The 12,073-nt window shown below is 40.0% G+C and overlaps 1 protein-coding gene across 1 annotated transcript in view; it reads right to left on the reverse strand.

Annotated features, from left to right (window-relative positions):
* Nucleotides 1-11,484: 11,484 nt before the first annotated feature.
* The window catches only part of LOC308249208 (peroxisomal trans-2-enoyl-CoA reductase-like), a 30,095-nt gene continuing 29,506 nt past the window's right edge, over nucleotides 11,485-12,073 (reverse strand). Inside the window, exon 8 of the mRNA XM_080670130.1 lies at nucleotides 11,485-12,011. Within this exon, the coding sequence (XP_080526256.1) occupies nucleotides 11,926-12,011 (86 nt within the window). The 3' untranslated portion in view covers nucleotides 11,485-11,925. The remainder of the gene's footprint in view (nucleotides 12,012-12,073) is intronic.

Genomic DNA, 12,073 nt, shown 5'->3' on the forward strand with positions numbered 1-12,073 from the left:
TGCGCCATCTTGATCCGGAAAGTGGAGCTTATCTGAAGCCTGAGAATCCACAACGGCGGCACCCCAGGAACAGCTGCAAGCCCCAGAACAACGCTCCCCAACTGGCGCAAGCACACGGGTTCAGAGGAGCTCTACACTCTACCACGGAAAGGTCAGATTTCGCCTGGGATAAGGTGAGGTCTCTGGTCCCGGCGGGAGAGAGGAACGCGCGTTTTGCGGGAGCTGGAGGACCAGGGAAGTCTGTGCCTAGAAAAATCCGTGGCTGTAGGGGCTGGCGTGATCTGTGATTGTGGAAAGGGGTCCTCAGAGCTGCTAAGAGAAGGGCACTCTAAAAAGCAACCCATTTTGATCTGAAGTGCAGGGACACCCTAAGAATTTCAGGCAGTCCAGACTTACGCGCAGCCCCTGCGTTCCCTGGGTGCCTGGGCTTACGCGGAGTCCCGGAGTACGCACAACTGAGCTTTTTCCTCTTGAAATTCTTGCTTCTGATTACTAAGCCCAATACATAGGATCACCCAGTTGGGGACACCCTGGGAGACTGCAGGGGAAGGTTGTTTTTCTGGAACCTGGGGATCGGAGCGGGGAGTGACCATCAGAGAGTCAGCTCTGAGGCAGACCACTCCCACAGGCCGGTGACGAGTGCCACAGGGAAAGAAGGCTCTAACACTGCCTAGAGAGGCCATAGATAGACCCGGAAGTTAATCCAGAAACACTGCCACCCAGGGGCTGAATCACAAATCGACTCTTGTGTAATCAAAAATAAAGGAATACGAGAAATTAAGACACACCGCCTGCTTAAAATCAGGACTGGCTTACAACACCGAAGAGCAGTGGATCGCAGGGAACTGCAATACTGTCTGGACTGAGAAACAGGCGTGCCAAACAGAAAAACAGAGGAAGTGAATGACCTTCACTACTTCACATTTTATTTTTACCTTTTATTTTTTTATTTTTTTTATTTTTTTTTATTTTCATTTTTTGCATCTTTTAATCAAGAAACTTTTTTTTTCTTTTTTCATCACTTGATTTTACCTTTTTAATGATTACATTTTTATTTTCAATCCGTATTATTACTACTGCTATTTTATCTTTTTTTTTTTTTTAAAGTGTCATTTTATTTTCTCTTCATTTTATTTTGGGATTAGGGTTCTACATTCTATTTATATCTTTCCTTTAGCATCGTTTTACTCTATCTCAACTCTACCTTTAGGCCATCACTCTCTTCCTAACCTCCCCCTTTTCAGTGTCCTGTTTATATTACCCTTTTACTGCTTTAGATTTTCCCTATTCTTTCTGTTTACCCCTTGTTAAAATTTCACCCTACTTACATATCTAATCTCCAATCCTCTGCTCCAAGTCCACATACACCTCTCCCTTCGCTGTCTGAGCTATCCATAAACTTGTCCTTCTCTCTGTCCTTTTGTTGTTGTTTGCTTGAATGTAGATTATATCCAATTTTTATGCTTTTTTGTGAGATTGTTTTGCTTATTCTTCTTATGTTTATTTTTTTGTTTGTTTTGTGCTTCAGCTTTCCCTTGCCTCACTCCATATTAGTTGGTGTGGTAGTTTGTACTAATCCCCAGGCACTTGTTGCTGGCATTTGCTGGGATTAGTGATTGTTCTATTGGAGTTTTATCCCCAATATATATAGTCTGTTCCCCTTTCTCTCTTAGTCACTTTCTTATCTCTCTTACTTTTTTTTTTCTTTCTCTTTACTTTCCCTTTTCCCAATTTCATTTTCTCACTCCTTTTTTCTTTTTTTCTTTCTTTCTTTCTTTCCTTTTTCCTCTTCTTCTTTCTCTCCTATCACCTAATTTGCCTTTCTCTGGTGGTCACCTTTATTGGAGGTTATTAATATTGTGAATACATTCCTGTTCAGTGCCTTGTGAGTTCTACCTGGTAGTGCTGTATTTTGTGCCTTTAAATCAACCCAGGAGAGAGAGAACTACATAACCAGACACCCAGAGAAGAGAGACCATGGGGAGACAAAGAAGCAGTCCGCATATGAAAGAAAAGCAGGCATCACCAAAAAAGGAAGTAAACGAAATGGAGGCAAGCAACCTTCCAGAAAAAGAATTCAGAGAAATGGTCATAAGGTGGCTGAAAAGAATGGAAGACAAATTCGACAATATGAGCAAGAACCAAGAGGAAATGAAGAAGAACCAAGAAGAAATGAAAAATGACATCGCTGCTGTAAAGAACTCAATAGAAAGCATCAAGAGTAGACTAGAAGAAGCAGAGGACCGCATCAGTGAGCTAGAAGACAAGATGGAAAAAAATACCCAAGAAAAGCAACTTCTAGAAAAAAAAAATTAAAAGGCAGGAGGAGAGTCTAAGGGAACTTTGGGACAACACGAAACAAAACAACATCCGCATAATAGGGGTTCCAGAAGGAAAGGAAGCTGAGCAAGGAATAGAAAACCTCTTTGAAGAAATAATGACAGAAAATTTCCCAGATATAGGGAAGAAAAAACACACACAAATCCAAGAAGCTCACAGAGTCCCAAGCAAAATGAACCCCAAAAGACCGACACCAAGGCACATTATAATTAAATTGGCAAACACCAATGACAAAGTAAGAATCTTAAAAGCAGCAAGAGAGAGACAGAAAGTTACATACAAAGGAACCCCCATCAGACTAGCAACTGATTTCTCAACAGAAACTCATCAGGCCAGAAGGGAATGGAATGAAATATACAAAGTCATGCAAAGGAAGGGTCTGAATCCAAGAATACTGTACCCAGCAAGGCTGTCAATCAAAATTGAAGGTGAAATCAGGAGCTTCACAGACAAAAAAGGACTAAGGGAATTTATTACCACCAAACCAGCAATGCAAGAAATGCTAAAGGGTCTGCTGTAAAAAAAAAAAAAGAAAGAAAGAAAGAAACAGGAAGCGAAGAAGTAACACAGGGGTAAAGAATAGGAATGGCGACAAATAAGTACCTATCAATAATAACTTCAAATGTAAATGGATTAAATGCCCCAATCAAAAGACATAGGGTAACGGATTGGATAAGAAAACACGACCCATATATCTGCTGTCTACAAGAAACCCACCTCAGAAAAAAAGACGCACACAGACTGAGGGTGAAGGGATGGAAAAAGGTTTTCCAGGCAAATGGAACTGAAAAAAAAGCTGGGGTAGCAATACTTATTTCTGACAAATTAGATCTCAAACTGAAGGACATAACAAGAGATAAGGAAGGCCATTTCATAATACTAAAGGGAGCAATCCAACAAGAAGAAATAACTCTGGTAAACATATATGCACCCAATACAGGAGCACCCAAATACATAAAAAAACTCCTGGAGGATATCAAGGGAGAGATTGACAGCAATACAATCATAGTAGGGGACTTTAATACCCCACTATAACCATTGGACAAATCCTCTAAACAAAACATCAGCAAAGAAACATCAATCCTAAATGACTCACTAGACCAGATGGAATTAATTGACATCTTCAGAACATTTCACCCCAAAGCCACAGAATATACATTCTTCTCAAGTGCACATGGGTCATTTTCAAAGATAGACCATATGTTGGGACATAGGCAAAGTCTCTTCAAATTCAAGAAGATAGAAATCATATCAAGCATCTTCTCAGACCACAGTGGCATAAAACTGGAAATCAACTATAATAAAAACAACCCAAAGAAATCAAACACATGGAGACTAAACAGCATGCTATTAAACCATGACTGGGTTACCAGAGAGATCAAAGAAGAAATAAAAAACATCATGACAACAAATGACAATGAAAACACTACAATCCAATATCTATGGGACACAGCGAAAGCAGTCCTGAGAGGGAAGTTCATAGCTCTACAAGCCTACTGCAAAAAACAAGAAACAGGGGTAATAAATTACCTAACCCAACAACTCAAAGAGTTAGAAAAAGAGCAACAAGAAAAGCCCAGGGTAAGCAGAAGGAAGGAAATAATAAAGATCAGAGCACAGATAAACGACATAGAGACCAAAGAAACAATACAAAAGATCAACAAAACCAAGAGCTGGTTCTTTGAAAGGATAAACAAGATTGATGAACCTCTAGCCAGGCTCACCAAGAAGCAAAGAGAGAGGACCCAAATAAACAAGATCAGAAATGAAAGAGGTGAAATAACAACAGATCCCGCCAAAATACAAAGGATTGTTAAAAAATACTACGAACAACTCTATTCCAACAAACTGGACAACCTGGAGGAAATGGACATATTCCTAGAAAAATATAACCTTCCAAAACTCAATCAGGAAGAATCTAAACAGCTCAACATGCCAGTAACTATGGAAGAAATTGAAGCAGTCATCAAAGAGCTTCCAGCAAACAAAAGCCCGGGGCCAGACGGCTTCACAGGAGAGTTCTACCAAACATTCAAGGAAGAACTAAAACCTATCCTCCTCAGACTATTCCAAAAAATTCAAGAGGAAGGAACACTTCCAAGCTCCTTCTATGAAGCCAGCATCACCCTAATACCAAAACCAGATAAAGACAACACAATGAAGGAGAATTACAGGCCAATATCCCTCATGAATGTAGATGCCAAAATCCTCAATAAAATTCTAGCAAATAGGATCCAGCAGTACATCAGAAAGATCATACACCATGACCAAGTAGGATTTATCCCAGGAATGCAAGGATGGTTCAATATCCGCAAATCAATAAATGTGATACATCACATAAACAAATTGAGAGATAAAAATCACATAGTCATATCAATTGATGCAGAAAAAGCATTTGACAAAATCCAACACCCTTTCTTGATAAAAACTCTCAACAAGGTGGGAATAGAAGGATCATACCTCAACATAATAAAAGCTATATATGATAAACCCACAGCTAACATCATACTCAATGGGCAAAAACTAAAACCATTTTCCCTAAGAACAGGAACAAGACAGGGATGCCCACTCTCACCACTCCTGTTTGACATAGTACTGGAAGTATTAGCCACTGCAATTAGACAAGAAGAAGAAATAAAAGGCATCCAAATTGGAAAAGAAGAAGTAAAGCTGTCCTTATTTGCAGATGACATGATATTGTACATAAAAAACCCGAAAGACTCCATCAAAAAACTAACAGACTTAATAAATGAATTCGGCAATGTAGCAGGATACAAAATTAACACCAAGAAATCTATGGCATTTCTATACACCAACAATGAACTTACAGAAAGAGAGACTAAAAAAGCAATCCCATTTTCCATCGCACCAAAAAAATTAAGATACTTAGGAATAAACCTAACCAAGGAGGTAAAAGACCTATATGCGGAAAACTACAGGACACTGAAAAAAGAGATAGAGGAAGATGTAAACAGATGGAAGAACATACCATGTTCATGGATTGGTAGAATCAACATCATTAAAATGTCCATACTACCCAAAGCAATCTATAGATTCAATGCACTCCCCATTAAAATACCAACGGCGTATTTCACAGACCTAGAAAGAACTCTCCAAAAATTCATCTGGAATAAAAAAAGACCCCGAATAGCCACAGCAATCCTGAGAAAGAAGAATAAAGTAGGAGGGATCTCAATACCAGATTTCAAGCTGTATTACAAAGCCACTGTCCTCAAAACAGCCTGGTACTGGCACAAGAAGAGACATATAGATCAATGGAACAGAATAGAGAATCCAGATATCGACCCAAACCAATATGCGCATTTAATATTTGACAAAGGAGGCATGAGCATACAATGGAGTCAAGACAGTCTCTTTAATAAATGGTGTTGGGAAAATTGGACAGATACATGCAAAAAAATGAAATTAGATCACCAACTTACACCATACACAAAAATAAACTCAAAATGGGTACAGGACTTAAATATAAGACGGGAAACCATAAAAATACTAGAGGAATCCACAGGCAGCAAAATCTCAGACATATGCCAAAAGAACTTTTTCAGTGATACTGCCCCTAGGGCAATGGAAGCCAAACAGAAAATAAACAAATGGGACTACATCAAAATAAAAAGCTTTTGCACAGCAAAAGAAACCATCAACAAAACAACAAGAAACCCCACTGTATGGGAGAACATATTTGCAAATGGTATCACTGATAAAGGTTTAATTTCCAACATCTACAGACAGCTTATACAACTTAATAAAAGGAAGATAAAGGATCCAATAAAAAAATGGGCAACGGACCTAAATAGAATCTTTTCGAAAGAAGACAGAAGGAAGGCCAAGAGACACATGAAAACATGCTCAAAGTCACTAATTATACGAGAGATGCAAATCAAAACAACAATGCGATACCATCTCACACCTGTCAGAATGGCTATCATCAACAAATCAACAAACGACAAGTGTTGGCGAGGATGCGGAGAAAAAGGAACCCTCGTGCACTGCTGGTGGGAATGCAGACTGGTGCAGCCACTGTGGAGAACAGTATGGAGTTTCCTCAAAAAACTGAAAATGGAACTCCCATTTGACCCAGTAATCCCACTCCTAGGAATATATCCTAAGAAACCAGAAACACCAATCAGAAAGGATATATGCACCCCTATGTTCATAGCAGCACAATTTACAATAGCTAAGATTTGGAAACAGCCTAGGTGCCCATCAGTAGATGACTGGATCAGAAAACTATGGTACATCTACACAATGGAATACTATGCTGCCGTAAAAAAGAAGGAATTACTACCATTTGTAGGCACTTGGATGGAATTAGAGAACATTATGCTAAGTGAAATAAGCCAGTCAATGAAAGAAAAATACCACATGATCCCACTCATTTGGGGATAATGAAAAACATTATAAACTGATGAACAAAAAGATAGTTACAGAGGCAGTAAAGCATCAAACAGACTGTCAAATTACAGGGGTAAGGTTAGGGAGAGGTGGGGGAAATAAGAGATCAACTGAAGGACTTATATGCATGTATATAAGAGTAACCAACAGATGCAAAACATTGGGGGGTGAGGGCATGTATGGGAGTGGGGTGGGGGTGGGGGGCAATGGTAAGATATGTACACATATAATACCTTAATAAAAATTTGAAAAGAAAAAAAAAAGACATGCACCCCATCCCAGTCTGGGCTGGGGGACCTAAGGCCACGCCCCCATTTGGCACCAGGTCAGGGGACCTGAGGATATGCCCCTTGCCCAGCAGGGCTTGACAAGGCTGGGACTGGCCGGGTCTGGATCTAGCCCAATGGGGACATCTGGCCGGATCTGGGTCTCACGCGATTTTGAGGTGCATGTGGGTGGGTGGGGACTTGACTCTGGGTCCTGTGGTGAGCCCCAGATTCTGACAGGAGGAAGGGTTTCATATACATTTTACTAATTTTCTTTCATCTCTGACACATCTATTATATAGGAAGGGCAAATAGCAATATTAAATTATTTCCTCTAATCCCCTTTTGATGTGCACGAATTTTGTGTACTGGGTCACTAGTAAATAAATAAAAATATATCACAGAGCAGCACTGTGCTTATTCTCAGTGACACTGACACTCCTCCTTGCTGGATGAAATGAAAAGTAGTCAGATTCTTAGTTATCGTGATTAAGAGCCTCACACAATCAATCCTGAGATATAGTCACACAACCTAAAATTTTGTAACAAACCACTAGGTGGCTTCATTAACTTGCGATTAGAGGTCTGGTAATTTTTCTTTGCGCTTCTTAGGCTGATGCCTTGGACCAAATCTCCATTTTTCAGGGACACAGTCATCATTGGGTGATCCAGGCTTCAGACTTTAAAAAAATAAAAATCTTTCTCTTCCTGCTGTCCATCTACCAGTTTTGTGGATTTGTTTGCTATTCCTGAATACCAACACTGAATGTTACACCAATTCATTCAGTTGCAGCATCTATGACTCTGATAAAGTGTTATGGAGAAGCAATAATAGGACATTTACAAATTGCTAAGGATAGACCCACATATGACGCATTGAACGACCCTCACATGATTGGTGCTTGTTTAGATTAGTGGTATGAAACCATGCATTTCCTATATCCATATTATTACTGTCTTCTTTTGAAAGACTAGTCATGGGTAATCATATGAAAGTATCTGGAAGTTTTGTGCAAAATTTAAAGTCTTAATACCAGTAGAAGCTTGGGTAGGGTTTTACTTAAGAATTGAGTTTTGGTAAAATAAATAGTAAGAGGGGAATTTTAATTCCTCTTTAACACCTGACCCCAAAGAACAGAACCTAAAGTGACAGATGAAAAATAGTGATGTATGAAATTATCAAACTGTTGTTACTGTGCCCTCATAGTAAATTTACAGGTAAAATATTATGTATGTAAAATTGAGCATCCTATTCAAGTAGTAGACACTGAATACTCAAGTAGTAGATACAAAAATTATGTATGATTATGAGCAATTCATTTAAATGTGGAGGAAATTTCTGTTTAGAAGAAAAGAATATTTTTCTGCAAAAAGAATTTGAAGTGTTGTGATTCATACAGACTTAAAAGTCAGTTGATACAAAACTGATATTCAGAGATCCCATGTAAATACCTCCAAATGGTTATCTATTTGGAAAGGCACACTCCAAACAAACAATTAAAAATTGCTTGATGAAATGCCAAATTTTTGTTACATATATTTTTGCCACATAAAAAAGGAAGAAAGTAAGGATCTCCCTGGTGAAGCTGCTCAAATGGCCGTGCTTATAATGTCTGGTATCCCCATTTGTTCCTTTCCTATTATTAATAACTAGCTACTGGCTACTGTATCACCACCACTTGGAACCTGGTCTCCCACACCCATGAACCACCCCCCCCCAAAAAAAAATATTGACATCTATTGGAAACTCATCATGTTTTTCCCAAATAAGCTTTATGGATAACCAGCTAACTATTTCCCATATTACCCTCTATCTAAGTAAGTAACAAGACCATTTTAATTGCATAGTTTTGTACCTGGGGAATTTCCAAACTTACTCAAAGGTAGAGAGAATAGAATCAACCATATAATGTATGATGGATGTCACTCTGCTTAAACGACTATTACCATGTTTCCACTCTCAGTTCTCTTACTCCCTTCCTCTCCCTGACTTGTTTTTTAAATCGAAGAATGTGAAAGCAAATCGCAGATACCAACATTTCTTCCCTGATGGGTAAGGAACTTTTATAAAAAGTAACTGCCATGCTATTATCACATCTAACAAAATGACCAGTAATTTTTAAATACCATCTATTCATATGCAACCCATATTTAAATTCCTCAATTATCTCTAAGCTGTTATAAAAGCGAGTAAGTGGTAGAAGCTGGGATTTCAACCCAGGTAGCAGACTCTAAAATCTATAACTTATGGAAAGAGAGAGTCTACCAATAGCTCTATAGAAATGGACAGAGAAAGCCAAAATAAGCAGGGGGGCTTAATAAGCAGAAGTGTGGCTTATGGCAGAAGTGTAGCTGTATTTTGAAGGCCAAAATAAGCATGCAAGGAGCAGTAAGCAAAAAGGTTTCTTAGTAACCTCAGCAAAGTGGTCTCAATCAGAAGGGGTCTTCAAGGTCTTTCCTTGTAGGGCACTGACAACTTCAAGGAGAGCAAGTTTGGAGGCTACAGATGGATACAGGTCAGAGAGCCTTGCTAGATGTGGGGAGAAGTCCCCCAGGAATGCAGTGTTGACATTGACAGCATTAGGCCTTGGCAGGTCCCCACAATCTGACTCCCACTAGGGCAGAGTGCACACATGCTTCTCTCTCTACATGGTGGGTGAAAACGGCCACTAATAAACAGAGAGCCTTGGTTATCAGACAAACCATAACTACCCTTGTCCACAAGACAAGATTCAAACTATGCATACCCATCTTAAGGCAAGAGCTAGATAATCACTAGCTTTTGATCTAATATATCTTTTTTTTAAATGGTTTTGAATCTTCCTGCTAGTTGATCTTCTTCAGGCAGCTACTTCAGTGAAGTGAAACTCTTGTAAACAAGGAGCACAGAAGAAACACTAAGAACAGAAACAAAAGTTCAAGATGAAGCTTTGCAGCTACTAGTAAGTCTTGGAATCCCAAGTAGGCACTTGTGTCTAGACACAAGGTGACACTTTTTTGTGCCAAGTCCCTGGGTAGTGTTAAAAGTAAATGGGGCCAAAACAGTTACAGGATATAGTCATGTGGCAGCCATTAAAATACACAGTGTAGATCCCTGCTTTAGGGAGCACAGTTGACTGGCAGCTCTGGATCCACCAAAGCATTTCCCTCGGGATGCTTCCAGCCAAAAACTGAACACAGCCAAGTAGTTAACTCAGGCCTATTCCTGTGAGCCATGGGGCCAACCAATGGGTGACTGGCTCAAGGACTTCCCATCGGCCTGGTTAACCCTTTCCTGAACTGTGTCCTGGTCTGAAATTCTTCCTTCACAGTTGTCAGAACTTCATTACAGCCATATTCAGGGGAAGCCCTGTGAGGCAGTGGAGGGAAAATCTTTCTAATAAGCAATCTGTAGGCAGTGCAACCTGTATTCACGCTGGAAAGAAAAATAGCCCGAAGTGAGCATATATACAGATGGCCCACAGCCATGTGGTTTAGCCAGCACATGAAAGAAAAGGGACAGGTAAGTTGGAAATGAGGAGGCCTGGGCCAGAAGCATGTGGACAAATCACTGAGGAGTGGGCACAAAGTGCTATTTTTGTCTCACGCATTCATGCCCCCAGAAGAGGCACAGAACACCAAGGAGACCAGATGACTCAGTCAGTTGGTGTTCCCTAGCCTCCACCGCCTGCCACCACAGAACTGGCCTATGGGCACAAGAGTGAAGGAAAACTGCAAATAGGCCCAACATCATGAGCTCCCCCTTAAGCAAAGCCTATGCAGTTGGAGCTGCCTCTAAATGTGCACCCTGTCCACGTAGAGACCAACGCTGAGCCCCGAAGTGGCACTGTTCCTTAAGGAAAGTGACAGGCTGCTTGAAGCCAAGGCCCCAAGTGGGCCAGTGATAGATTCATTGCTTCTCAGCTCTGTGACAATGGATCTGGGCCCTTTAGTTTGTCTTTGCCAGCTGACACTGAGCTTTGTCAGAAGAGGGCAATGGAGAGACACTGTAGGAGGTGAAGGCTTTCCTCTCCAGACTCCAGTCTGCAGGCCTTGGTGGTGGTGCAGGGCAGCCAGCAGCAGCAGTGTCTCTGGCACCTCCCTCAGGTAGTTGTGCAGCAGAGCCTCTGATGTGACACCTCCCATGAAGTTTCCCCTGGCACCCTAGATGGTGGATATTCTCGGGCAAGTTCCAGAGGGCAGATTTCCAGCAAGTTCCACCAGCAGAACACCACAGTGACTGCCCAGCCATCAAATTACCCAGCCATCAAGTGGGCCAGCCCGTGCCCTCCCAACAAGGTTTGGATGTCAGCTGGGAGGTGGGGTGGGGGGAGAAGAGTTCTTCATCTCAGTCCCAATAAATTAGGAATTGTTCCTGGTAACTGCTATTTCCATGTTCTTTAAAGTCCTCTTTACTTCCTACTAGCCAGTCTTTTGCATTAAGAAGGTTTATATAAATTCAACTTCATGAAAACTAACCACACATCAATAGTTACCATAAAGCTTTATTGGTCCAAAAGTGTTTGCCAGGTAAAATGAGTCATTATATAACTCCAGTTGTTGGAATCACAATGGTGCAGCAATTTAGATTTATTACAATTAAACCTTTTAGGATATCATGATATCTCTATTATTAATTAGAAAGTATTCCACTCTTTAAATACCTTTCTTAGAATTAAAGTATAAAGTATGTTAATTTCCATTCTTAATTTATAAAAAAAAAAAAACAACTACAGGTTAAATGGTATTAGTTAGGACTTAAAAATGCATTTATTTCAGGAATAGTTTTGTGTAGCCAAAATTGAAAACATTAAAAAAACACAAAGTGATTTTTCTATACAAATTACATGCTCCTATAAAGTACAAAAATGCATTCTTAAGATTTTAAGGAATTCTGGGACAAAAGTCACCTCCTTCTTTCTTTACTTTAGAAATTGGCTTTAAGTTTTGAAGACTCTTTCATACTTTTGATAACAGAAAGGTCCACTGTTCCCTCCGGCCAGTTGTCATGATCTGTTAAGTAAGTGGAAAACCTCATGTCACTTGCAAATCTATTAACCTTACAAGTCCTCCCA

Source organism: Plecotus auritus, assembly GCF_963455305.1.
Source record: "Plecotus auritus genome assembly, chromosome: 5".
In the NCBI taxonomy this organism is placed as follows: domain Eukaryota; kingdom Metazoa; phylum Chordata; class Mammalia; order Chiroptera; family Vespertilionidae; genus Plecotus; species Plecotus auritus.